The sequence below is a fragment of the Macaca thibetana genome, chromosome X, assembly GCF_024542745.1.
Source record: "Macaca thibetana thibetana isolate TM-01 chromosome X, ASM2454274v1, whole genome shotgun sequence".
Classification (NCBI taxonomy): domain Eukaryota; kingdom Metazoa; phylum Chordata; class Mammalia; order Primates; family Cercopithecidae; genus Macaca; species Macaca thibetana.
In genome coordinates this window covers 82,952,303-82,978,455 of record NC_065598.1, presented here as the reverse complement: position 1 = coordinate 82,978,455, position 26,153 = coordinate 82,952,303, and the positions used below count along the sequence as shown (strand labels likewise).

General features: G+C 34.2%; 1 protein-coding gene across 1 annotated transcript in view; it reads right to left on the bottom strand.

Moving 5' to 3' along the window:
* Positions 1–26,153, bottom strand: part of DACH2 (dachshund family transcription factor 2) — a 691,023-nt gene that overhangs the window by 2,794 nt on the left and 662,076 nt on the right. The window contains exons 8-11 of the mRNA XM_050776357.1: positions 19,127–19,275; positions 18,854–19,001; positions 15,036–15,182; positions 13,781–13,846 (exon numbers count right to left, since the gene is read on the bottom strand). Of these exons, the coding sequence (XP_050632314.1) occupies positions 13,781–13,846; positions 15,036–15,182; positions 18,854–19,001; positions 19,127–19,275 (510 nt within the window). The remainder of the gene's footprint in view (positions 1–13,780; positions 13,847–15,035; positions 15,183–18,853; positions 19,002–19,126; positions 19,276–26,153) is intronic.

Genomic DNA, 26,153 nt, shown 5'->3' with positions numbered 1-26,153 from the left:
TTGGGATTTATCAGATAGGTAAAAAGAGGAATTTGATACATACAAATGTGACCATTTTTAAAGTAAAAACAAAGGTCCATGCAGTCCTTCCCTTAGCACAGCACTGCCTGACGTGGGCATAGGCCATGGCACAGAAGGTCAGTGTGGGCACTCCATACAGGAGATGAACCTCTCCTAATCAATCGAGTTATCTTTACTGGGCCATAAATAGCTTCTCCAAACTCAAGTAAATGTGAGACTTGCCCTTTGTGGTATATATCCTAAACTTATGAGCCGGAATAGCTAAAATCATGAATCATAAACGAGGCAAATATATGGGAAAAGGCCAGAAAAAAATACACATGGGGAGTCCTCATGGTTCAAACAAGGTAAGTTAAACATATCTACTTATTTAAAAAAAAGACCTTAGTTTATTTTGAAGTGACTTAGTTCATTTGGAAATTCTATTTAATGATGAGACTTTCTCGGATGTTATATTTTTAGTCACCTGTCATTGTTATTTATTTCAGATATTTGATATTAATAAACATTTTTATTTGACTTGCTTCAAATCCTTCTCTGTGACTTATTTCTAATTTGGCATTATTTCACTGAATTGAGCTAAAACAGTACACCTACTCGATATAAGCAGACCTTCTACAGCCCATGAAGAATGCCAGAATCCAAATGCTTATGCTTTAGAAAACCTTCCTTCAGAGCATGGAATTACTGAAATGTCACATTGATATGAATTAATGTAATATTTTTAAGTGTTTAGAGTGGGCGGCCATTCCAGCAGAAATTGCATATACTGCCATGGGGAACCTCTTATTAGAAAATGGATAAAAACTCAGTTGGCCTTTTGCATAAGATGCTCGGTGCTTCTGTCACACCAGAACTTAATGCTAGGGCAGACGTGAAAACAACACAACGGATTAGATTTTGTTTAATGTAAGGAGGGCACTTTAGGAGGGGCATTAAATCTTTTTGGTCATTAGAGTACCATATAACACATTGGAATGCTGTTCTATTAGATTTTTAGTAGGCATCAAAATGATGATAACAGGTATCTGCCCCCAGCCAATGGCCAGATCTCCTCTAAGTAAACAGTTAAAAACATCTGAGGCCATTTCCTGCACAATTCAAGCCAAATGACCCATTTGATCCTAATCATTTGAACACATTAGGAATCTGGCTATGTCTAGACCAGAGAGTGAACAGTAGAAAATATCCATAATCTCACTGACCCATCTGTCTTTCTCTTTTCTTTTGCCTGTAGATTTTTCATCCTGTTTGCTTATTAATAGCTTAATAAAGAGGAAGCAAGATTGGGGATGGGAAGAGAGAAGAAAACAGTAAAGGGGTATTTTTAGCAGCTTGGGTATCTGTTTTTATCATTGCATTCTTTGCAAATCAGGAATGTGCTAGTAGAAAGGGGTTAAAGGATTTGCTCCACCATCAGCAGTTCAAAGGAAAAACTGGGTGTGGTAAAATCTAAAAACTAGAGCTCCTTATATTTTCTTAGAGAACACTACAGGCCAAGTGCTTCTTTTAGAAATGAGAGCTCCAAAGCAGTGATAACAAATATCGATCATTTGCACAAATGATTTACCACCTGATCTAATTCCTGTTAAATACCAGGTCAGACAAGAAGTTATTTCACAGTAATTGCAGCTTAAAGTAGGTGTGTCTGCATTTTAATTTGTCTCACACTATTTAGAAATAGCAGTTTCTCTGTCTTAAAAATTCTTCCACCTACTTACCCCACTAGGACTCTGTGTGAATTAATGTGATAATGTCTTTGAAGCACTATGAGCTCCTTGAGAGAAAGAGGTTAAAGAAGTGTAAAGTGTGTTCAGTCATTATTATGACTATCCCCTAAAAACCTGTGAAGCCCATTCTCTAGGACATTTGTCCTGTGTTTGTAAGGTTCTATTTATCAGTAATGAACAAACAGTAATTAAAGGTTCCATATTTTAAGGATTTGAGTATGAATTCTAAAGAATTTACAACACTAGATAAGCAGGTAACTGCTACAGCACCCTATTCGTGCCTATGATCAGTTGGAGCTCCGGCATCAGTGTTCAGGCTGCACAGAAAAAACAATAAGACCTGGTCAAAATTTCATTCGAACAGAGAAAATTCAAAATCTACTCAATGCACTTCACTGAAAACCACAAACTCACTTTATAGTATTTCGCTGTGCTATGTATTTTCAAGATTTGAATAAATCTCTCTGAAATTAATGTATTATTTTATTAGGTTGATCTTTTAATCAAATATTCATTTATATGAGTCTCATTTTATCAAAAATTAAATTATACAAAGGTGAGCAAAAGCGTAGATTTACAGAAGTTTAAAGCTTAATCTTATTCTCTAGGGGTGATATTGACAATATAAGTATGGTGTAAATGATATTCCCTAACTCTAAAATATGCTTATGAGCCCCTTGTGCATGTTCTTCTTCTTTACAACCTGCAGCAAAATGCATAACTAGCTTAATAAGCAAGGCATTTAGGAATTGTTTTTTCCTCCACCATCTAAAACACGAGTAAAGGCCTATACTGTTTTTTTGTGAGTTGAAATCTTTGCTAATGACTGCAATGTTCCCTCAGTATGAGATTTCCTTCCCTGACAGGATGGTTATTTGAAAGTAATTGCTCACTTTTTATTTTTCAAGAAACTACCAAGAACTCTATCTATAATGTGTTTAGAGGATTATATTTACAATAAAATGCATTTGTGATTTTTCTTACCCAAGGTTCATGTTTGCTTCCAAATGTCTCCTCACTACTTCTTTACCTCTATAAATAATGAGACTGCAGTACAAACTAATAGAATTCACACAAGTATACTTTAGGCTATCAAACCTTTCTTTTGAGGTAGCTAAGCTATTCTTGAACTATTGACAATATTTTGTAATGAGTTCTACAGCTAAGAAGTTCGTTCTATGTTTTCTTTATGTTGGTTAATCAGTGCTGTGCTTCTGATTTACAAATGGGCGCTATATTATTTAGGAGCAAGTAAGATCATCTCTTGAAGGTCATGATTTCCTGACCTGAATAAGAGAGAGATAAAATAATGTGCTAGTTAATGCTCCACTTGTTTTCCACTTCAGTCTTAGATTCAATCCTAATTAAATGTAGAATTAATTGTAGAAACTCAACTTTAGTTGTGGAAATATGTTCAGAATATGATATTCTCAAATCAAAGAAGTGACAGTAGTGAGGTTAGTTTGGGGTCCGGTCAGTTATTATTGGAGTAGTATAAATATGAGTTACTAATTTGAAAGTAGGAAAAGCAGACAATTGCAAGCAAGGGGAAGATACAATATAATGTTTGATTACTCTTTGTCTAGAGAAGAGCACTATTTTGGAGTCATTTTTTCAGAAGGTTCTGTTGCTTATTTTTAGAACATGACATGTTTTTTAAAAACAAGAGGTTTCTTGAAAAGAATAACCATTTGGGCTCATTAGCCTTACAAATATCTGACTTACAATTTAATCAAAATGAAGACCAGGATAGGTCAATAGGTCATCTTTTTTTTGTGCAAATGGTATCATAAAGGAGTATCAAACTATCTTACTCACTTGTAATACACCCTGGTTTTGTGAAATAATTATTTAATACATCTCTTTCCCCTTTTTTGAATCTCCAGTTCTTAGAAAACATTCCCTTAAAATGGAAGCATGAATGCCCTTCTGCTCACACATGGGGATAAAATGCAAAGATATCATTAACTATAACTATCTATGGGAGAGCACATTCTTTAGCGGAAGCTTTACACATCACTTATAGGCCAAATAGTTCACTCTTACTGAAATCAATATTAGAAAACACAAAATCAAATTTGTGTGTATTTTATAGGGCACCATAATAATGATATCTTGTACTTGTCATACTTATCAGATAGTATGTATCTAACTTATTGATGAGGAAGAATAGGCAAATATTATGATACCTATTTTACTAAAGTTAAGGCAGAGAGTAGGTAAATGACTTCTCAAGGTTAGTAACTGAGTTAGCGAGTTAGTAACTGAGAAATTCTGACTACTAGATCAGTGCTCCTTCTGCCACTTCATTGTGCCTCTCACATACTGGTTATAAAACAGCAATAGAAGTGCACGTGTCCAGTACAGAGATCTCCAACTGTTGAGTCACATTAAGAGCTTTAGAAATACTGAAATTCTATTTTTCATCTTAGAAGAGAGAGGAAGGGAGAGGAGAATAAATGAAAGCTAACGTGTATGGAACACTATGTCAGGAGCCACTCCACATGTACATATGGCATATATGGAATGCCATCTTCCTTCATTATTTTCTTGTTGTGGATAATGCTACAGTGAAAAGTACGAATTATGTTTCTATGCCATTTCTCTAAATAATCTGAGACCAAGTCCCCCACTTTCCATAAGCATATAAGTTACAAAATGTTTTTTCTTCTTCTTTTTTCTTTCGTTTTCTGAGACAAAGTCTTGCTCTGTTGCCCAGGCTGGAGTGCAGTGGCAGGATCTCAGCTCACTGCAACCTCTGCCTCCCAGGTTCAAGTGATTCTCCTGCCTCAGTCTCCCAGGTAGCTGGGACTACAGGTGTGTACCATCACACCTGGCCATGTTTTGTATTTTTAGTAGAGATTGGGTTTCTCTATGTTAGCCAGGCTGGTCTCTAACTCCGGACCTCAGGCAATCTGCCTGCCTTGGTCTCCCAAAGTGCTGGAATTACAGACGTGAGCCACCACGCCTGGCCACAAAACGTTTCTTAAGGTTCTAATTGATTTGAGTTTTGCACAGGATGCAGATTGGAAATATTTTAGTTAATATTTTAAAGTATAGTTAAGTTCTATTTTTAAATGACTTTTAACTACTACTTTTGTCTGCAAAACTTATAGAAGAACACTATAATACTCGATTTTAAACAAATAAAAATATGGAGGAAAGTGAAAAATGAAAGTAATGGATAAACAAATGTTAACTTGTACAATGTTAAAAATGATGACATCCAACATTTCCCATAGAAGGTTGAAATGTGGTTCCCAGGAAATTGTAAGATTTGAGGGTTTATTAGTCCTATTGAGGGTTTTTCCTCACACGTTATTAAATGGTTGCTCACAGATGCTGAGATCAACATTACCTTTATTCATTTTTATTATTTTAATGAAAACAAGAGCGCTTAGACATTTGTGAAATGTTGCAGGAAGTCAGGGATCCCGAATGGAGGAACTGACTGGAGCTGTGGCAGAGGAACATAAATTGTGAAGATTTCATGGACATTTACCAGTTCCCAAATAATACTTTCATAATTTCTTATGCCTGTCTTACTTTAATCTCTTAATCCTGTTATCTTCATAAGCTGAGGATGAACATCACCTCAGGACCACTGTGATAATTGTGTTAACTGTATAAATTGATTGTAAAACATGTGTGTTTGAAAAATATGAAATCAGTGCACCTTGGAAAAGAACAGAATAACAGCAGTTTTCAGGGAAAAAGGGAAGACAACCGTAAGGTCTGACTGCCTGCAGGTTCGGGCAAAATAAAGCCATACTTTTCTTCTTGCAGAGAGCCTATAAATGGACATGCAAGTTCGGAAGATATCGCTACATTCTTTTCCTAGCAAGGAATATTAATAAATAATACCCTGGGGAAGGAATGCATTCCTGTGGGGAGGTCTATAAATGGCCGCTCTGGGAGTGTCTGTCTTATGCGGTTGAGATAAGGACTGAAATATGCCCTGGTCTCCTGAAGTACCCTCAGGCTTACTACACCCTGGTAAATCTGAGGTCAGACCAGTTCTCTGCTCTCGAGCCCTGTTTTCTGTTGTTTAAGGTGTTTATCAAGACAATACGTGCACTGCTGAACATAGACCCTTATCAGTAATTCTGCTTTTGCCTTTTGCCTTGTGATCTTTGGTTTTGCCCTTTGCCTAGTGATCTTTGTTGGACCCTTATCAGGAGTTTCTGATTTTACCCTTGTCCTGTTTCCTCAGAAGCATGTGATCTTTGTTCTCCTTTTTGCCCTTTGAAGCATGTGATCTTGTGACCTACTCTCTGTTCTTGCACCCCCTCCCCTTTTGAAATCCTTAATAAAACTTTCTGGCTTTAAGGCTCAGGTGGGCATCATGGTCCTACCAATATGTGATGTCACCACTGGCGACCCAGCTATAAAATTCCTATTTGTACTCTTTCTCCTTATTTCTCAGCTGGCCGACACTTATGGAAAATAGAAAGAACCTACTTTGAAATATTGGGGGCAGGTTCCCCCAATAGTGAAAAAACAGGAAGATAGGAAAGAAATGTTTGTAAAATAATGATGCTTTCTTGAAAGGTAATAAAGTAATTGTTGGAAATGTTGCTCCAAAAATCATTTGCATTACTGACAAAAAGTAGATTCCAGTTGAAGTATGTGGATCATTACCAATGCTAATTTTCAAATATTAAAAAAGTAAAATGTAAACTTGAAAGTGTCAAGAGGTTAGGGGCCTTAAAGGAGTTGTGTATAAAATCCAAAAGAATGTTTTTCTTTATATTCATTTTAATTCCCAAAAGGTAATGTTACATGTCTATTATAAATGAAAAGTAAGTTCCCTAGAGTAAATAAATGAAACTTTATGCTAATGCTACATACGGAATTCCAGTCCAAAATTAGTTAAGTGGTTGAGAGTGGTGGCTCATGCCTGTAATCCCAGCATTTTGAGAGGCCAAGGTGGGTGGATCACCTGAGGTCAGGAGCCTGAGACCAGCCTGAACAACATGGTGAAAATTCAACGTTAGCCAAGTGTGGTGGCCCACGCCTGTAATCCCAGCTACTTGGGAGGCTGAGGCAGTAGAATTGCTTGAACTCGAGAAGCAGAGGTCGCAGTGAGCCAAGATCGTGCCACTGCACTCCAGCCTGGGTAACAAGCATGAAACTTCATCTCAACAAATATAAAATTAAATTAAATTAAATTAAATTAAATTAAAAAAATGTAAAATTAGACAGCGAGGCTCTGTTGAAATCTAGTTCTGACAGGCAGAGTGAAGTGAGTGTAGTCAAGAATAAAAAAGGTTATTTCTGTTACTATTTCAGCTGCTCCACACAGTTTTAAATAGAAAAGAGAGTTGTATGGTATTTATCTAAATTTTATAAATATTACCCCAATCTTTACAAACTTTTAAAAGCAGAGGTGATTATTAAATTATACCTAGTTTTAGACTATTTTAATTAATGAACTATGAAGCAGAGAAGCCTCTGCCCTTTCCCTGAACCCCATGCACTGTTTTGCATTGGATAATACTATAGTCTTGTTGCACATCCTAACTAGCTAACTATGTGAGATTTTTACAAGAACGGATTGATAGTGACGTACAGTGAGATAAATGAATGAGAGTTAAGATTCCTGTGTTTTAGTTCCCACTGTCAATGGCAAGCAAATTAACTTAGGTTATTTTCATACTTACAAAACAGAGGTTAATCACATCTTTCCAAACTACCTCCCAGAAATAATCCTCCTAGAGGATATGATGTAAAGGATGACACAAATTACACCATGCTATACACATAATAGGTCCTGCCTTTCTTTTTTAACTATTCCAATTTTAGGCTATGAATTCCTCATTCTTAGAATGATAAGTATCTTGGAACAGAACCTCCACAGATTCATGTGGTAGCAATATCATAATTTTAATTTTTAAAGTACTTTGAAAATAATGGCATATGATTACAATCTCCTATGAAAATGCTGTTTGTTTTATTTATTAAAACACAAATGTGGAAGTAAAAAAGTAAAACTTGACTTAATCCTTTAATCAGGAAAATGTTTTTTCTTTTGCAGGTCCTTCAGGTATACCTGGGTTGGGGTTGGTGTATGGTGAATCCCAAGCTTAAAAAATTGTATTGTATATGTAAAGAGGATGGGGCATAAAGCAACTGGTCAAACAGTTATCAGCGTTAAGTTAAACAGCCCTTCCTAGATTATAGTAAAAAAAAACACCTGTTAATTAGTGAATTACTCCTGTAGACTCAACATGCTGAATAGCAGAACAACTTATCATGGCTTGCAAGTCTCACTATTTGCTATAACTGCAATTTGATCTGTTATATAATTAAGATGTAGCTAGAACTGCAAGTCTTCGATCTATATATGAGATTGTATGTTACCATCATAATTACCATGACAGTCTTGTGGTCACTGAAAATAATTTTGTTAACAACGCATGTGTGTGGTGCAAGCCACTCCATGACAACCAGGCCCTAAATGATTAAACAATTAATGCAAGCTCTTCCCATCCTCCTAAGAAAAAAACTAGAAGTATAAATTGTACTATGGTCTGCCAGGTATTTCACAGCAGAGAGGTACCACCAGTCAGGATAAAAATCCTGTGGAGGATGAAGAAAATTAGGGGAAATACTTTCTGAGGAAGAAAATAGAAAGATTCAGGCCATTTAATAAACTGTACAGAAAAGCATTTTTGCTGCTTTAGAGAAAGATGCTGGGATCTTCTCTGTGGGGTGTGTGCTAGAGTCTTTTCCCATTGTATGATGGTCACTGCAATAAAGTCTGTCTAGGAAATAAAAGGATCCTACTCTTCAAGGAAGCATTTAAAAGAAAAATTTTAAGACCTTCTTCCCACAATTCCTCTGGTCCCTGACTTGCTATATACCTCCACTTTATAAGAAAATATTTTCACTTTACAATGGGAACATCAGAGTACCTGTGTATATCTTCCAACACAGTACAAGGCATCAATGGGAAGGAAATTAATGGTTGATGAGTTTAGGGTAGGAAGCAGTCAGTGGAAACCCTAGCGATGGAGAAAGATGGAGAGCACACTGTGGTGGAGGAAATTAGAAAAGCCTATAATAAAATTCCATCTGTTTTCCTTTTAATTTTTCTTGTCATATCACATACATGCCAATAAATCATACGTGATGTATTTTTTCTGACTCCCTTTCATGCTCTTACTATCACTTTTCTTACTATTCTTCCTAATTCTACAGTGATAATCCTATCCCAAGGGTAGTTGTTTTTAGGAAATATTGGCATGGCATCTTAAGTTCTTTAGAGGAATGTTGTTTTAGGTTAGTAAGCAAGAACCAAAGAGAAAAGATAATAAGGAGGTCTAAGGGGTCAAGGAAGGATATACACTGTTCAAATTGATTTTGAGAGAATTGATAAAAATAGACATATTCACATATATTTCATATTATGAATATATATTAAATGTTCTAGGCCATAAGATATGCATATTAAATTATGCCCTAGACAATAATTTTTAATATAATAGATGTTAAAATAATATTTGCTGCTTTTGCAGTCAAATGACACTTTTTTTGCTTTTAATTCTTCAGTGGCACCTTCACCAGGTACTGCATAGATGAGATCATGACTTTTGTATCTTTGAATGACCAGTCTGTACTCTTTATAAGATCCCTTTTATTTCTGAGCAAAAATAGTTCAGAAAAAAAAAAGTTCTAGTAGTTTTACTTTTACATGAAATTTTGGTTTCCTTTCACATGTGGATTTGACTTAATATCTACTTCTAGTGTTTCAGTAGCAAAAGGAATAAAAAAATTATTTAGGATGCTACTACATTTATGGAAAAAATATCGGAGGAAAATATATTCCAGTGCTAAATCATCTTGTGTCTTTGTCAAACATGTATACATAAAAGAAAATGTAAAAATTATTCACAGAGATTGACATTCCATGGGCAAAACACAGTTAAACATTTTGTGGTTTATTTTTTTTTCCTCAAGCAAATGCAGTGGCAGATACAGGGACAGTATGTCACTGTGCCCTTGTACTTTATGATATCATCTCCCCTGAAATTTATTATTTTATTTTATTACTATAAAGTCAGTTCATGGTGACAGTTGTCTATTTTCTAAAAAGTAGGAGCTTCATATTCTGTTTTTGTTTTAACTATTGTTATTAAGATGTTAACTTCAATTTTTTTAAATTTAGGAAACATGCACTGTCAACTATACCACTAGCCACTAACAATGAAATATAGTCATACAAAAGTTAACTAAGGTATAAACATGCAAAAGGAGAAGTCTCCCTGAGATCATAAAATGATGTTATTTTCTGTTCAGCAGTTCATGTTACTGCTGTTCATGCTAATTAATTAAAGGAGCTGTTGCAGTAATGTGCAAACAGGGAATCTGAGAAACTGAGAGGGCTTTTAGGTCTCCAAGTGAAGTTAAGTCAATCTGGGCGCAGGCAATCAAATGTAATGAAATCACTTGTCAGTGCTAAGCTTGCAAAAACTGTGAAGTTTGACTAGGGAGTAAAAGGATTATAATTAGATTTCCAATAGGATAATAACTAAATGGCAGAATGCAGTAAAAACAAATATTACTTTGTTAGCTAATGGTACTGCTGTTCAGTTTTAGTTTTTATCAGCACACTTGTAGTTGTGCTAATTTAATTTGCTTTTATCAGCAAAAATGCACTACGCAAATGGCACTTGAATGTCATTTGCAAAAAAATCATTGATCTGAAGGTGCACTTAATGACACCTAGTATGTTTATTTTATGTGAAACAGGGATTGGTTGATAAGATGGTTGATGTGCTATCTTGCAGGCCCTCAACTGAGTTATAGGAATTTGGATGGAATGACATTAGCACAAGTGCTCCACCAAATCCTTCATCTCTAGAGATAGCGGACATAACCACTGGAGTAGTGTATACACATTGTGTGATCACCAGAAAACATTCTGCAGGAGTTGCTATGGTAGACTCCCAAAATATAAAAGATACAGATACCCTTTTATGGAAACCTGGTCTATGCATATTATCTTCTCTGTCAAACAACATTCAAAGCATAAAAGACATGAAATAACTAAGCTGAAGAGATGTATTATATACATATAATGTATTACATATAATACATTATATAGAATACATAATATATATACACTATATATAGTATATATATAAAATCTTATATATTTAAGATTTCTGGTACATGTGCAGTTTGTTTGAACTAAAACTCACGTGGAAATTACCATAAAACTGGATATGACGTTTTTGCTTCCGGGGTGGTCATGTAACGTTTTCCCAAGTGCCTTTTAAATTCTTAAGAAGATGTCACAGTGGAATCAATTGAATTTCAAAGGGAGAGAACTAGGTGAATGACAGATGTCTATCTAGCAGAGCTATTGACAATAGGAAGAGAAAGAACTTTCCTGATGCTGGAATTTTTCCTGTGATGGAGATGAATTTTGGAAATGGTATTGTATTGGCATACATGAACTGACCCTCACAAACAGTGATAGGAAATGATCTTTCAAGTTAAAAAATAGGTTTCAAGGGAGATGGAAAAGATTGAAACAGTATCAAAATAAGTCACAAAAAAGAACTATGACTCACAAAACCAAAATTAATAGGAAGAACAGAAAAATAATGGCTAAGCTTGCTTTTCACGTTTTCTGAGCATTATACATTTTCTAAATTTCATAGATACATTTAAAAGTAATGTTTATATTACTTTTTATTATTTTACAAATAATAGGCAAAATGTTTGGGATTTTTAGGTGATTATTTGACCTGATTGATTTGGTAAACTCTATTTAAAATTATTTCTGATAATATTTTTAGGCACCTATTTTCCTGGCTAAAAGAATAAAATTTGCTATTTTTTTAAATTAAATTGTGATTCTACTGTCATATTAACATAAGACATTAACTCTAGCTTTTCACAAAGGGATGATGGGGTTTTATCATTTACAGTGCTTAAATGTTGTGCTAAGAGAAGAGATAATGTGTATTTTTCCATTTGTATCACTTTTATATAGAAGCTTATTTAATATAATGTAAAAGATAGACATCCAATAAAAAATTATTAACCTACCATATTTTACCATATATAGACAATATTGAACATAAATACTAGACAATGTAATTTTTAATTTGGAAAAAATACAAATCAGCTTCTTTGCTTTAAAATAAATTCCATCTCAATCCTTTTAAGATGAATCTCATTCTCTCATATTTAGCAAGTAAAAACTTGTAGAACTTATTAAAAGTATGTACAGTGAAAACCAGTATTAAATGTGTCCTTCCCTAAGTACAAGTAAATATGCAAAAGCCATTCTTGGTAGACTTCATAAAAAAATTTGGAAATGAAGAGTGGATCCACCTTTTGCTTATATCTCCTAATTGCCCACAAATAAAATATCACTATTTGCTACATGGAAATGAAATAATTTTAGGACAGTTCAAAAGCTTGTATTTCTCTCAGAGTTAAGAAAGATGTTACTACTATGAACTAAAGGTATCATATAAATTAAACGAACAGCAATAAATCAGAGGTACAGGTTAAAAGATAATAAAGATAAAACTCACTAGTGGTGTATTCGGATTACCCTCTCCAGTTTCAAAGCTGACCTTAAACCCACTCAAAGCAGGGCACACTCAAGTTCAACATTCCTTAAAGACTATGTCTATATTTGTGTGTCACTGATTCAGAAGGGATCAACTGCTTCAGGCTATTCATCTCTACCATGGAGCTGGTATGTGATGGCAACCTCAAAAACCGAGCCCACAACTAGTGGGGCACTTCTTAATGAATTTTGCTGTGATGAATTGGTTGGACAATTGAATTCCATTTGAATTGGTTTTGCTCATGTAGACACAGCCTTTAAGCTGAGGGAATAAAGCAGGCAAGCAAAAAAGGGATAAGAAACAGCAAAAGCTTCAATGAATGAGGTAAGCATGCATGCTTTTACACCTAACATAGTTAGTGCATTAGTTAGGTCTACCCAGCTGCAACAGAGTCATGCATCACTAGAGTATCCATGAGAGCTAATGTTTCTGGTTTTATAAAGATGACTCGTAAAACTACATGTAAAACAACTTAGGAAGCTACCACATAAAATGGTGACCTTCAGATGAACCAAAATGGATATTTTGGTCACATCCAGTTCTGTTGCCTTTATGTAGATCCACTCATCACACAGTAGAAAGGCACTGATTAATTCCAGCAAGCAACATATTCATAGTTGTCTTCATTTTTCAAAGTTAGGAAATAGTTTTCTCATTACAATGTTCTTTATTTTTTATTAGAGTGAGGTATTTTATCACAATAAGTGTGAAAATAAATGTAATCTGCATGCAAAGTTCTAGAAGTGCATTGGAATCAACCGGGAACATTTTCAGTGGTCACATTTAACTCATATTTTTATGTGCTTTTGCACTCCAGTGAGACTCTATAGTGATTTGTGTCATCTGTTTTCTTACTACTAAATATTGTCAAATATTTTTAAAGATGTAAGCATTTGTGATAATCATGGAAATCACGAATTATAAGTCATGTCCTGATTTTCATACTTAAGTGGTCTCTAAGATTAACATCAAAATTTAAAGGATGAAAAAAATGTTGTCTGGAACACCTTTAAAATTTCGATAAGTTATACTTATTGTACCTGTGGCTTTTACAAAGGGTAAAGTGGTGAAATTACAAAAATACCTCATGGTATTGTACACTTTGAAAAGGTAAATTACATTCACATTTATGCATTTTTAGAATATGCCTGATGTACAAATGTGTATTCTTTTTACAGCTAAACGTATTTGCTCACATTGTATATGTAAAATTATTAGTCCCTATGTAACCATAGTTATTAGGTTTTCAAACCCATGTTAAGTATTGTTTTCCTCAAAAAAACTGCAAATTGCTTCCTGTGTCATAAAGTAAGAAGGGTTAAAACTTATTTATTTTATTTATAAGAAGAGTATCATCATAGGAGCTCATCCCCACCTCATCCCCAGGGGTCACATAATAAGCAGTCATAGAAACAAGTTTGCAGTTGACACTACCTTGCATAGCAGCACTGTCATGAGGAGTCCCATTGTTTTCTATTTCAATATCTGGAATTCCAGTATCTGAAATAAGTGACATGCAAGATTAAGGTACAATGAGGTGGTTCCTGATTTCATTTAAAAGGAAAACTCCAGTAAGCCAGTACTTTGGTTCTACAGATAACATAAGACCTTGGGTGGCATTTTCGTTTTTTGTATGTCTGTTTTTAACGGCAAGAGGGAGGATTATAAACCGCAGCTGAATCTTACAATTGAGCATATATTTCTAGTTATATTGTAAATACCTCTATTTTTTTCATTCTCTAAAAATAAATCTTAGCAAAATAGTCTGTCCATTAAAACCCCCTAAGACTGTCAGGTTAACTTGCCCCCATCCTCATGCTATATTTTCCCTTTGTAAGATGTGATTCATGATATTATTTATGATATATATATATACACACACACACATACACACACACATATATGTGTGTAATATATATATCCACATATATGTGTGTATATATATATAAAGTGCAAGTGAATACCAAAATATTCATTACGGTTTGTGGTCTTCATGTATTACTGGCTCTAGGGGCAAATGTTTTATGATTGTGCTGCTCAGGTAAAAGCTAGTAATTTTGATGTAAAAAGGTTCTGTTTGTGTGTGTACACATTTATTTGAACATTTACTTGAAATTGGGTCTGAGTGAGATGAAACAATGTTATGAGGCCTCAGAATTAAAAATAGAATCAAAAAAGTTTGGAATGAAGATCTTTCATAATTCAAGCATCTCCGTTTACAGGATCTGCAGGGATTAACTCAGAACATGTTTTTTTCAACCCGGTACTCCCTAGGCATGGCAACACTGATGGAATCTGCATTAAAGGAACAAGCATTGCATAGCTAATCAAAATACAGTTCACCAAACAACAGCATATTCTAACATGAAAAGATCTAATGCACCTACATTTTAGGTGCAGGGTGGTTATCAGTGTTATTGCTTCTACTGCAGAAGTCTGTAGGATTTCCTATTATTCCAAGGCTATTTGTATCTCCTGAACAGTGGTTATTTTGACTGGTTTTAATTCATGCTCTAAAATACTTGGTCTCAAATTGATTTTTTAATCATTCCTGGACAAAATATATCCATTTCCCTCTCTCCCTTCCTTTCTTCCTGCTTTCCTCTCTTTTTTTTTTTCCTTCTTCTATTTTTCTTGAATCAGTTTTGCTTTGTTTACCTTGAGAGTGAAAGTCCAAATCAGACATTACCTTTTAACATCCTCAGGCCACTGTCACTAGTGGTGGCTTGCTTAAGTGCCTGCTCCACTTGCTCTCGGCGCTTTGATTCAAATTCCAAGGCTTCCTGCAATTTTCTCTTGTTTTTTTTCTCCTTCTTCAGGCGCTTTTGCATGGTAGCTGAAATGTAAAAATGTAGCTTGCAAAGACTTGAGCAATGAAATAGGGATGCCAGTTTTGATGAATTATAAGCCACAGATGTAGATATAGAGAGATATAGAAATGTTTCACTTGACATATGATTAGTGTTCTTTTGGTACTAATTCTCATTAGGGTCATCTAAAGAATGCTTTATATACTGTATTTCAATCACACAACTGACTTCTTTCTATTTTCACACTTCCAGAGTGTATGTTCTGTAATACACATGCATTTGTATGATGGTGGCAGTGGTGGTGGAGAATTGTCTTCTACTTTGAGTCTCTATATGCGTTTAATGATTCATTAAACATTTTATAATTCTCTCAAGAAAAATATTCTTTTTATTCATCAGGTTACTGATTACTATTCATATTTCAAAATGCAAAAAAATCCTGAAAATATCTATTAGCTTGCAAAATATAGTCCTTAAAACTGAAAATGGCAAGTGTCCATTCCTCTGAAATGTTACCAGTTGTAAAGGCAAATATCTGCCTATTTAATGTACATATTATCAATCTCTCTCTCTCTCTCTCTCTCTCTGCCTCTCTCTCGCTTTTTCTCCGCATGTGTATATACAGTCATAGGCTGCATAATGAGATTTCAGTCAATGATGGAACGCATATACAATGGTGGTTCCATAAGATTACAATGGAGCTAGAAATCCCTATCACCTAGTGACATTGTAGTCATCCTAATGTCCTAGTGCAATGCATTACTAGTGGGTATGTGGTGATGATGGTGCAGATAAATCTACTGTGCTGCCAGTCATAAAAATAAGAAACTTTCAAGTAAGAAAAACACTTTTATCTCAGTTTTACAGATGAAGAACCTGAGTCCTTGACAGGTCAAGAAATTTACCCAAGAAAACACAGCCACTAGTTTTCAAAGCCTGAAGACCAAAGATCACATAGGTAGTTGTTTCAAAGCCTAAAGACCATATAATTGGCCAGGGGACCAAGGCAGATGACCTCCAAGGTTTCATGTAGCTATATTATTCTATGGTTTTAAGTGTTTAATCTGCAAAAAAATATTATTATATAAGTGTTTTTAATCCAAGTAACACACTATGACTAGTAACCAAAAGGAAATTAGGTAGAAATTGTTTCTGAGTGTGGAACATTGTTTCCTTCGATTAGAAAAAAAAGTTTTGTAAATTATTTTAATACATACATAGTTTTATATATAGTTATCTATAATTTTATGTATGTAGTTACATATATTCTTCATATATATATACACATACATATCACACACACACAGACGGACATAGTATGTTTACTATATCTTTGGAGAGATGTTATTTTATGATCATAATATCAATTTCCCCTCTGTCTTTCCCATCACGTGACTTTAGGTAAAGAGTAAATTCTTTGTCATTAAAAGTGGGGTATACCGGGTGTGGGATCTTTAACGAAGTAAAAGAAATTTTAATGATTATCTAGAACAACTATTGTAATAGGTGAGGATACTGAGATTCAGAGAGATGAAGTATATAGTTTCTATAGATCAATCAAGATGACAAAGTAGTTTCCTGTAATTATGGTAGTCATTACATACAAAATGCTAAAAAAGGTGCTTAGCTACATATTAGACATTTGATAAGCATTAACCCTAGTAATATTAGTAGTCATGATAATGGCAGTAGTAGTAATAATGAAAGCAATAGTATTAGTGGTATTATTATTATTATATTGTGATAAATGCTACATTTATTAAATACAAATACTTCACAGAAAATTTGATAATAGATACAATATTATACCTACCATGTCTAAGGACTTTTTAAAAAACAATAGATATGAATTATAAATACAGACCTGATGGGTCTATAAAAAGTCAGTGAACAGAAATCAAAATAAATAGATCCCTAAAAGTTAGAAGCCAATTTTACCATATGTAGTGGATTTTCATAAGCCAATTTAAGAGCCTTATTATATTTAACATACAATTTTTTTTGGATGTTTGGTATTAAGGAACTCTCTACTAAAGAAATGTGACTTATGACTGTTAATCATAATATTATATTTTGTATACCAAATATCAGAAATATATCAATTTCTCCAAACATTAAAAAGATGGTTTAGTCTTTGCTTTGTAGTATTTCATGAATTTGACAAGATAAGCAAAACGGGCTTAATTCTTTTTAAGTGCAAAGACTAAATTTCCATTTTGAATGAAACCAATGATTCCTAGGCCCTAAGGAAAATATATAGTATGTTTTCCATTTTATAAAATAAATTTCAGAGTATAATATGCTACTTTCAATTAGTATAAAGTTAGTAGATTTCATGCAACTGTAGTCATCTTTCTTTGTTCAGGTAATTATATTTGGATTATGGATTTTCACACCTTTTCTTTGCCTGTCTTTTCCACTCTCTTTGCTAATTTTAGGCTTTGTGACCCCCTACACAGAAGAGTAAACAGGGAAGGGAAAGAAGTTGAAATTCATAAATGTCATGTTTATGGCTGTTTAGTATTTTATGATAAATATAGGGAAGATGTGGAAATTATTGACTAAAGTTAAGTGTTTAATTCTCTGTGGTTTTGATATGAACTATTCTCATTTATTCATTAATCAAGTGGCTACTCACAGTTGGAAAGTTAATCCTATTTGTGAACAATTGTAAATATCTCCATTCCTTCCCTTTTGTCTTCATCCCTATTTCCGCTACTCTAATTCAGTCCTCCTCACCACTGCCTGGATGACAGCAATCTCCTTTTGCATAGTTTTCTTTTTCTCTAGTTTTATATGCACTCCCCCAATCTATTCCCAACATGGTGGTGATTGATCCAATTGAAATCAAATCAGATCATTCCACTGCGTATCTTTTAATATTTCACATCACCTACAGGATAAAGTCCAAGCTTTCACATGATTAAAATTGTCCTTCATAATGCAGCTTCCACTCCCAACTTTCTCCATCATCTCCCACTATTCACTTCAAAAACCTCAACGACATTATAATAAATTGTATTTAGTTATCCATGTATGAAGTTTCTTGTCCCCAAGCCTTTGCTAACTGATACCTCTGTCTAGCTTGCCCAAATCACTTAGGTTTTCTCATACACACACACACACACACACACACACACACACACACACATATATATTTGCCTCCTTATCTTTCAAGATTCAGATTCAGGTGTCAGTATCAGGAAGTGTTCCTTAACCACCGTCAACAAACTAAGCTAACTACTCACTCTCTGTATAATCATATTGACTGGACATGGCTGCTTTTGCCACTTTGTGTTAAAAGTAAACGATTGCACTAGCTCTCTAAAACATAATCCTTCCAAAACAGAGACTGTTTTTTATTCGTGTTATAATCCCATAATCTAACACTGTGCCTGGCAAAGGGTATGCATTCCATATATAAGGAATTGTTAGATTATTTATATTCAGGTGAACTTTATGAAATTGTGAGATAACAATAAATATTCATGTTTCCAAATCTGCAGCTGGCCCAAAGTGCAGACATAATTCATTTTCTTTTAGTATAAAGAGCGATGTTTTGGTTTATACACAGTACTTAATTCTTAGCTTATCATTTGTTTTCGGCAATTCCAAGATATCTCAGAGAATATTTCTATTAGTATTGAAAATACCTCCAGCATAATATTCACTCTGTAATTGAACTTGTAAAACTTACTTCTGCTTTGAAGCTCAACTGCAAGTTGTCTTTCAAGGTTTTCTCTAATTTCTCTCTCTCTATAAAGCTCCAGTCGTAGCTCCTTCTTTTCTTGTTGAATCTGCTTCTCCTGGATGCGAGCATTATCCAAAGCCACTTTCAATAGACCCTGTCAAGGTACAGGAAATGACATGCAGTTCATCTTATCTGTTTTAATTTATCAAATATAAAATAATATATGTAGGTGCTAATGTCTTGTATTACATTTATTTTGTTTATAGAAATATTGTTGACCTGAATGTTGGTCAACAGAGTCTCCACGGAGGACAGACTATCAGCAAAAATGAATGGTCCAGGGAATCCAGCGGGCAATGCCTGCCCAGGAGTCAGCTGTATCTTGTCCAAGGGTGACTTCATTATTGGAATTTGTACTGGTACCTCTTCTGCAAAAACAAAATTAATATCAGAAGGTTCACAGATTAAGAGCTCAAAAGTCTCACTATGCCACCTCTACCAAGCATCTATAAAGATTTTGTTTCTAAAACTAAATGACTGACATTCTCATGATTAGAAGTCATATTTATTCTCCAGCTGCCTCTAATTTCAAAAAATAAATATTTCAGTAAAGAACTTGTGAAACTGAAACAATGCTTATGGCTAAAGAGGTATAAAATCTGCAGAAAAAAAGTTAAGATACATACAATTGGCATATGTGTTTATAAATATCTATAAGTTAAATACTCAGATAACTTCCTGGAAAAACATAAGCAACATTTTATTTTTTCTTCTCTAAATCTATTAATCTGTCAATCAATTTATTTATCTTGATTATTTTAACAGCTTTAATGAAGCATAATTTACATAAAATAAAATTCACCTATTTTAAGTATACACTTCATTTTTAGTAAATTTCTAGAGTTGTCTAATCATTACCACAAATCTATTTTAGAACATCTTAATTTCCCCTATAAAGACTCCTCATGTCCATTTACAATTAATCTTCTTTCCCACCTCAGCCCCTAGAAACCATTAATCTGCTTTATCTCCAAAGGTTTGCCTTTTCTGAATGTTTCATGTAAATAGAATCCTACAATACATGGTTTTTTGTGTCTGACTTCTTTCTCTTAGCATGTTTTTTAAGCTTATCCATGTTGTGGCAGGTATCGGTGGTTTATTTTTATTGCTGAATAGTATTTCACTTCATTAATGTACTAGCTTGCATTTAAACATTTTCTAGTTGATGACTATTTGGATTGTTTCCACTGTTACTTTTTTTTTTTTTTTAACACTTTAAGTTCTAGGGTACATGTGCATAACATGCAGGTTTGTTATATATGTATACATGTGCCATGTTGGTGTGCTGCACCCATTAACTCGTCATTTACATTAGGTATGTCTCCTAATGCTATCCCTCCCCACTCCCTCTTCCCCACAATGGGCCCCAATGTGTGATGTTCCCCTTCCTGTGTCCAAGTGATCTCATTGTTCATTTCCCACCTATGAGTGAGAACATGTGGTGTTTGGTTTTCTGTTCTTGCGATAGTTTGCTGAGAATGATGGTTTCCAGCTGCATCCATGTCCCTACAAAGGACACGAACTCATCCTTTTTTATGGCTGCATAGTATTCCATGGTGTATATGTGCCACATTTTCTTAATCCAGTCTGTCACTGATGGACATTTGGGTTGATTCCAAGTCTTTGCTATTGTGAATAGTGCCACAATAAACATACGTGTGCATGTGTCTTTATAGCAGCATGATTTATAATCCTTTGGGTATATACCCAGTAATGGGATGGCTGAGTCAAATGGTATTTCTAGTTCTAGATCCTTGAGAAATCACCACACTGTTTTCCACAATGGTTGAACTAGTTTACAATCCCACCAACAGTGTAAGAGTGTTCCTATTTCTCCACATCCTCTCCAGCACCTATTGTCCAGTGTTACTTTTTATTTCATGGAATATCCCTTATCAGAAAATAACATGTATGACATAAAATCACAAGTTACACATATTCTCCTCTTTTATTTTTATGCTGTATTCTTCAATAGTCTCATTACTCAATAAAGAGCTATGAATAGAATTTTTGTTTATAAATGTTTTATATTTGCTTCAAACAGATATACCTAATTATAAAGGGAATCCCCTCCTACTTTGAGAACCCTGAACACTTGGTTATTCTGGCTGACAGTCTTTCATATGACCTGCATGAATTAGATAAATTGTCTTCTGTAAATGCATATGTAAAAAGAAACTGCCACTGAAAGGTAATCTTGGGATGTTAACGAAACAAATTCAGTTACTCTTAATTGGGTTCATCAGCAGTGCACGACGGGGTGAATCATAGCACCTCACACAGTTACGCTGCTCACTGGAGTATCTTAGTTTCATCAAGAGAGCACAGGTAAAGTTTAAAAAATATGCATCTCTCTGGTCAGAAAAAAAATTCAGTGACTCCATATATTCTAATGAGACTCGCTCAACAAAAAAGACTTGGCTTAAATCTAGACATAACCAATTTCATACGGTTTGGAAACAACAACAACAAAAAAGGTCTCTTGGTTCTGGTTCCTGTAGGTTTGGAATATGGATTTGTCATATATTGACTCCATTTTGCAATTGCAAGCAGCCTACATATGCAGTGTGCAGAGTCTTGAGCCCATTAATTTATCAGTTACCGTTTGCTGTGGAATTTCTCGTGTGGGAAGTTGTGCCATTCATTTGTGGGAAACTTCAGTGAGATTACTTAGTACTATCTCTGAATAAAAGGCTCTTAGTATGTATCACCTTTACATTTTTTATTTTTCCAAACCAACATCATTTTTAAAAATGCTATATGATTTTATTAGAGTCAACAGTTTCACACTGTTTGAATCCAAATATTAAAAAGAGCATTTGTTTATTGACCTTAAATAATTCAATAAAATGCATGAACTATATCATTAATTTTATTTTTTTAATTTATAAAGAACATAAATTTATTCTCTCACAATTCTTGAGGCTTGGAAGTAAAATATCAAGGCACTAGAATATGACGAGGACCTTCTCACTGCATTCTCATGTGGCACAAGCCAGACACACAAGAGAGAGTGAACTCTCTGTTGCGAGCTCTTTTTATAGCTTATTAATCCCTTCGTGAAGACGGAGCTCTCCTGACCTAAACACCTTTCATGAAGTCACAACTCTCAACATTGTTGCATTGGAGATAGTTTCCAATACCTTACCTGGCGCAGTGGCTCACGCCTATAATCCCAGCACTTTGGGAGGCCGAGGCAGGCAGATCACCTGAGGTCAGGAGTTCGAGACCAACCTGGCCAACATGGAGAAACCCCATCTCTATTAATTTTCTTTAGCACAGAAAGCTATGAGAATAACTTCCCAGAAATTATTTTTTAGTAAAGCTTTAAAAACAGTATTTTGTTCACAGATGCAAATGTTTTCTACAATTCACTTGTAGTTTATTTTTATACTCTAGTTACGTAACTCTGACTATTTAAAATTAACCCTAAACTCTTACAAGACATTTGCCCCTCTACTTTTTTTTTTTGGTAAAGTCAGTGGTAGGTTTAGAAGAGTTAAACTATGCCAGAGAGAATCAGCCCATTATCACAAATTCTGTGACCTTATTCAGCTACATGGTTTCATTTGAAGTATTATCTCATAAAAACACTATTAAAACATGTCTTAGGCAGCAGCTCTAAGGTTTCTAAGGTACATTTCTCAACAATTAACCACAATGTTATGCTTCAATTGCATTATTTGATGTCTATATTTAAGTACTATTTTTTTCTTCTCCACATGAATGCATTAAGTGGATGGAATTACTTTATAATGATGATATATCAATATTTATAACAGCTGGAAAGGTTCTGTACTTTTATACTGATGTTTATAAATCTTCAAGTATTAATTTATGTAGCCTGGAAAAGCTACTATTATAAAATGAAGTGCTACAAAGTTATAACATTAACTTCCTGCTGATTCAGAGACAATATAATCATTTCCCTGAATAAATATTTTGTGTCAAGGACAGAGCTCTTAAAATAATGGATTCATTGTTACATATCACTTACACATATGTATAACCTCAGTGGTGAGACTCTGAGGGTTACTTTACAAACAAGATAGCTGAAAAGGAAAGCAATACATTTAGTATGCACAAAACAAAATTATAACTACATTAAATTTGTTAGAAGTCTTCTATTTGAAGATAAAAAAATGCCATTAAATTGGCTGAAGGTAAAATTACTATTGACGATGAAGACAGGTTGCATGGTCTATGGTTTATAATGTTGCTGTACAGTAAATTGGAGTTTCAAAATAGTATTACTCTTCTTTAAAGAGATAGACACAGCTGAATTAGGTGTTGCTTGCTGCAGTGAGGATCAAACACAAAAAGAATCATATTTCATCAGACCTAGTCAACACCAGGAAAATAAATAGAAATATAAGAGGTATGCAGGCAATGATTCATTTTGATAATCTGGCCCAAGAGAGACACATAGAGACAGCACACGGATCTAAGCTTCTATCAAAAGACAAATAGGACACAGAGGGTGGGAACTGGGATGACAGTGTAGCAGAGGTCACATCGATTTTCAGCAGCAGTTTTAACATGGATGAGATAACCCTGGACTCTATTTGGCCCATTGTTCATATCCTACCTGTCTCACAAGCAATAAATTTCCTAGTCCTAGAAAAAGGGCCATAAACAAGAAGGATTCTACTTATGACTTCTTATGATTAAGTTTCTGTGCTAACCAAACATGCTTTTCAGACCAAGGTCACATTGCATGTTAAGGTCCATAATAGCCCAAAAGTAGTGGAAGTGTATTACGTTTTAGCGTATGCAAGAGGAAACTGTCAAACTATTCATCAGATTTTTTTTTCCTATTTAACTCATTTGCTACAAAAATGAATGGTAAATGAATTGGAAATCAATTTCAATCTTGTAATATATTTTTACATCTGAACAGCATCCGAATTCTTTTCAGAATGTAAATAGGTGCACTGTCATGCAGGAATTTAGTAGATAGGGTTGAAAAATCCTAATTGGCAATAAAATTTTAAATGGGCAAGTACTAGAAGCATAGGCCATTGGTTAAATAAGAGCATCTCTTACTAAACACAGGAAAAAGGATTTTGATTTTTTTGATTTAAAAAGCTGGTATTCAAAATGTAAATAGTAAAAGCTTTATCAGTACATAGAACATAATAGTATAAACTACAAAGTAAAGATAGGAGAACTGCTATTTAGTCAAGGACATGAGCGACCTCTCCAGTTATTAAAGCAAGGTGGAAACCACTTTTATTAAGCCTGTTTGTTAAACCTGCCATACATACTTTGTAATAGCGATTGAGCATCCACTTAGAGAATAAGTTCTTCATTTTAATATATTTCTTAGAGTCCAGATGAATAGATAAAAAAGTTGATGAGAACTTTTGTAGGAAAGAAAGATAAACATATAGTGAATACTCAAAATAGAAAAATCACCCAGAAAATTAAGTCCAGGCTGCTAGAGGCTCTCTACATGACTCTAGTGCTTATTTTCCCATTTTTCATGGAGTGTCTCTCCTCTGAGCTTTAAGGATTGTGATACAGGAATATAAACTTAACACAGCTGACTACGCCAGCCGTAGAAAAATGTAGCTCCCTACCAGGTCATCAGGTTTATTCGTTATCAAGTAAATTATACTTTATTATTTTTTTGAGAACTTTTGCCTAAATACAGCTGTCCCAAGTGACTCTTTTTTTTTTTTTTTTTTTTTTTGGCAATGTCATTATTATTACATTCAGGACAAGTGAGACACCTGTTTCCCTCTCACAAACTGAGGAACAATTACAACAATAAAATGACCAACTGCTGTGTAATGTGACCTGCGTGAATATAAGGAAGTGTACATAGCTTCAATGACTCCTCAAGCATTGCCATCATCAAATGTGGAAAAGAAAAGCTTGATCCCCAAATTGTTGTATTTCTTTAAGGAGATGAAATAAAAATAATACAGATAAATGAAAACAGAAAGCTAATAGCAAAGGAATGAAGATGTATCAGCCTGAGAAAGTGACACAGATACTCTAAAACCAATTATGCCCATTTGCTGTGGATCCTTAGATTAGCAATTTCATATAACAGGCTCCTTTATAAATCATGTATTAGAATTCAATCGTCTTTCAGACAAAATACTATTCCAATAACAAATATTATGTTCAATGAAAGGTTTGGAAGAAGTATGATACCCTGTTCTTGTCATTAAGGAGTGGATACATTAGTTAGGAAAACAGTGGATGCTTAAGCTTGAATCATGTTCATGTGGCATAGATTGTTATTTGCCTCTGGGAGTTCAAAGGAGAGATCACTGTAGTTTGGAATGAACCCTTAATAATCTATTAACTCTCTAGCTGAAAGGCATTCCCACTGTCCTTCGACTAAAGCCCCACAGAACTTCCACGTGATATTAGGTGTTCTAACAAGAAAAACTTCCTTGCTCAAATTAGTGTTCAGAAAACTGGCCTAAACAATATTTAACAATTTTCCTTAAAGCTAGGATTGCTAGATCCATTACAGGGTGCTCAGTGGAATTTGAATTTCAGATAAACAGCAAATCATTGTTTAATATAATTATGTCCAAAATATTCCATGGGACATCTTTAGACTAAAAATTGATTTCTCATTTATCTGAAACTCGTATTTCACAGGGCACAGTTTTCCTTTATTTTTAACTTGCTAAATCTTTTAAAGCAGAACATCTCAGACTCCATTTCACACATCACCGCTAAAGAATATACTCTTGTAACCAAATACCATGTCCCAAAATCCTATGGAAATAATTTTTTAAATAAATAAAATGCTAATACTAAATATTAACAAATGTTATATGTCAAGATAGGAAGCAGGAGCATAACGAAGAGCAAAATACACTGGAGCCTGATTGCTTGAGTTTGAATCCCTGCCATATGATTTGTAGGACCCTGGGAAAGTTGCTTAACCTTTCTATGCCTCAGTTTCTTTATCTGTAAAGTTAGGATAATACACCTACCTCTTACGGCTGTTATAAATATTAATGAACTACTATTAGCAAAATTGATAGAATAATTTCTGACCTAAAGTAAATCCAATATAAGTGTTTATTAAATAACTTAAATGGTAGTTGAAAATTTACCGAAGTGGAAGAGGGGTATATAGTCATATATTTGACAAACTAAGCATCTATTAACACCTCATGAAACACAATGTTTGGAAATATCCTTCTCTAGGTAAAAATTGGATGAGCCCAGCTTAACCTTAAATTAGCCCACTTTTACTTTCCAAGTCATTAAA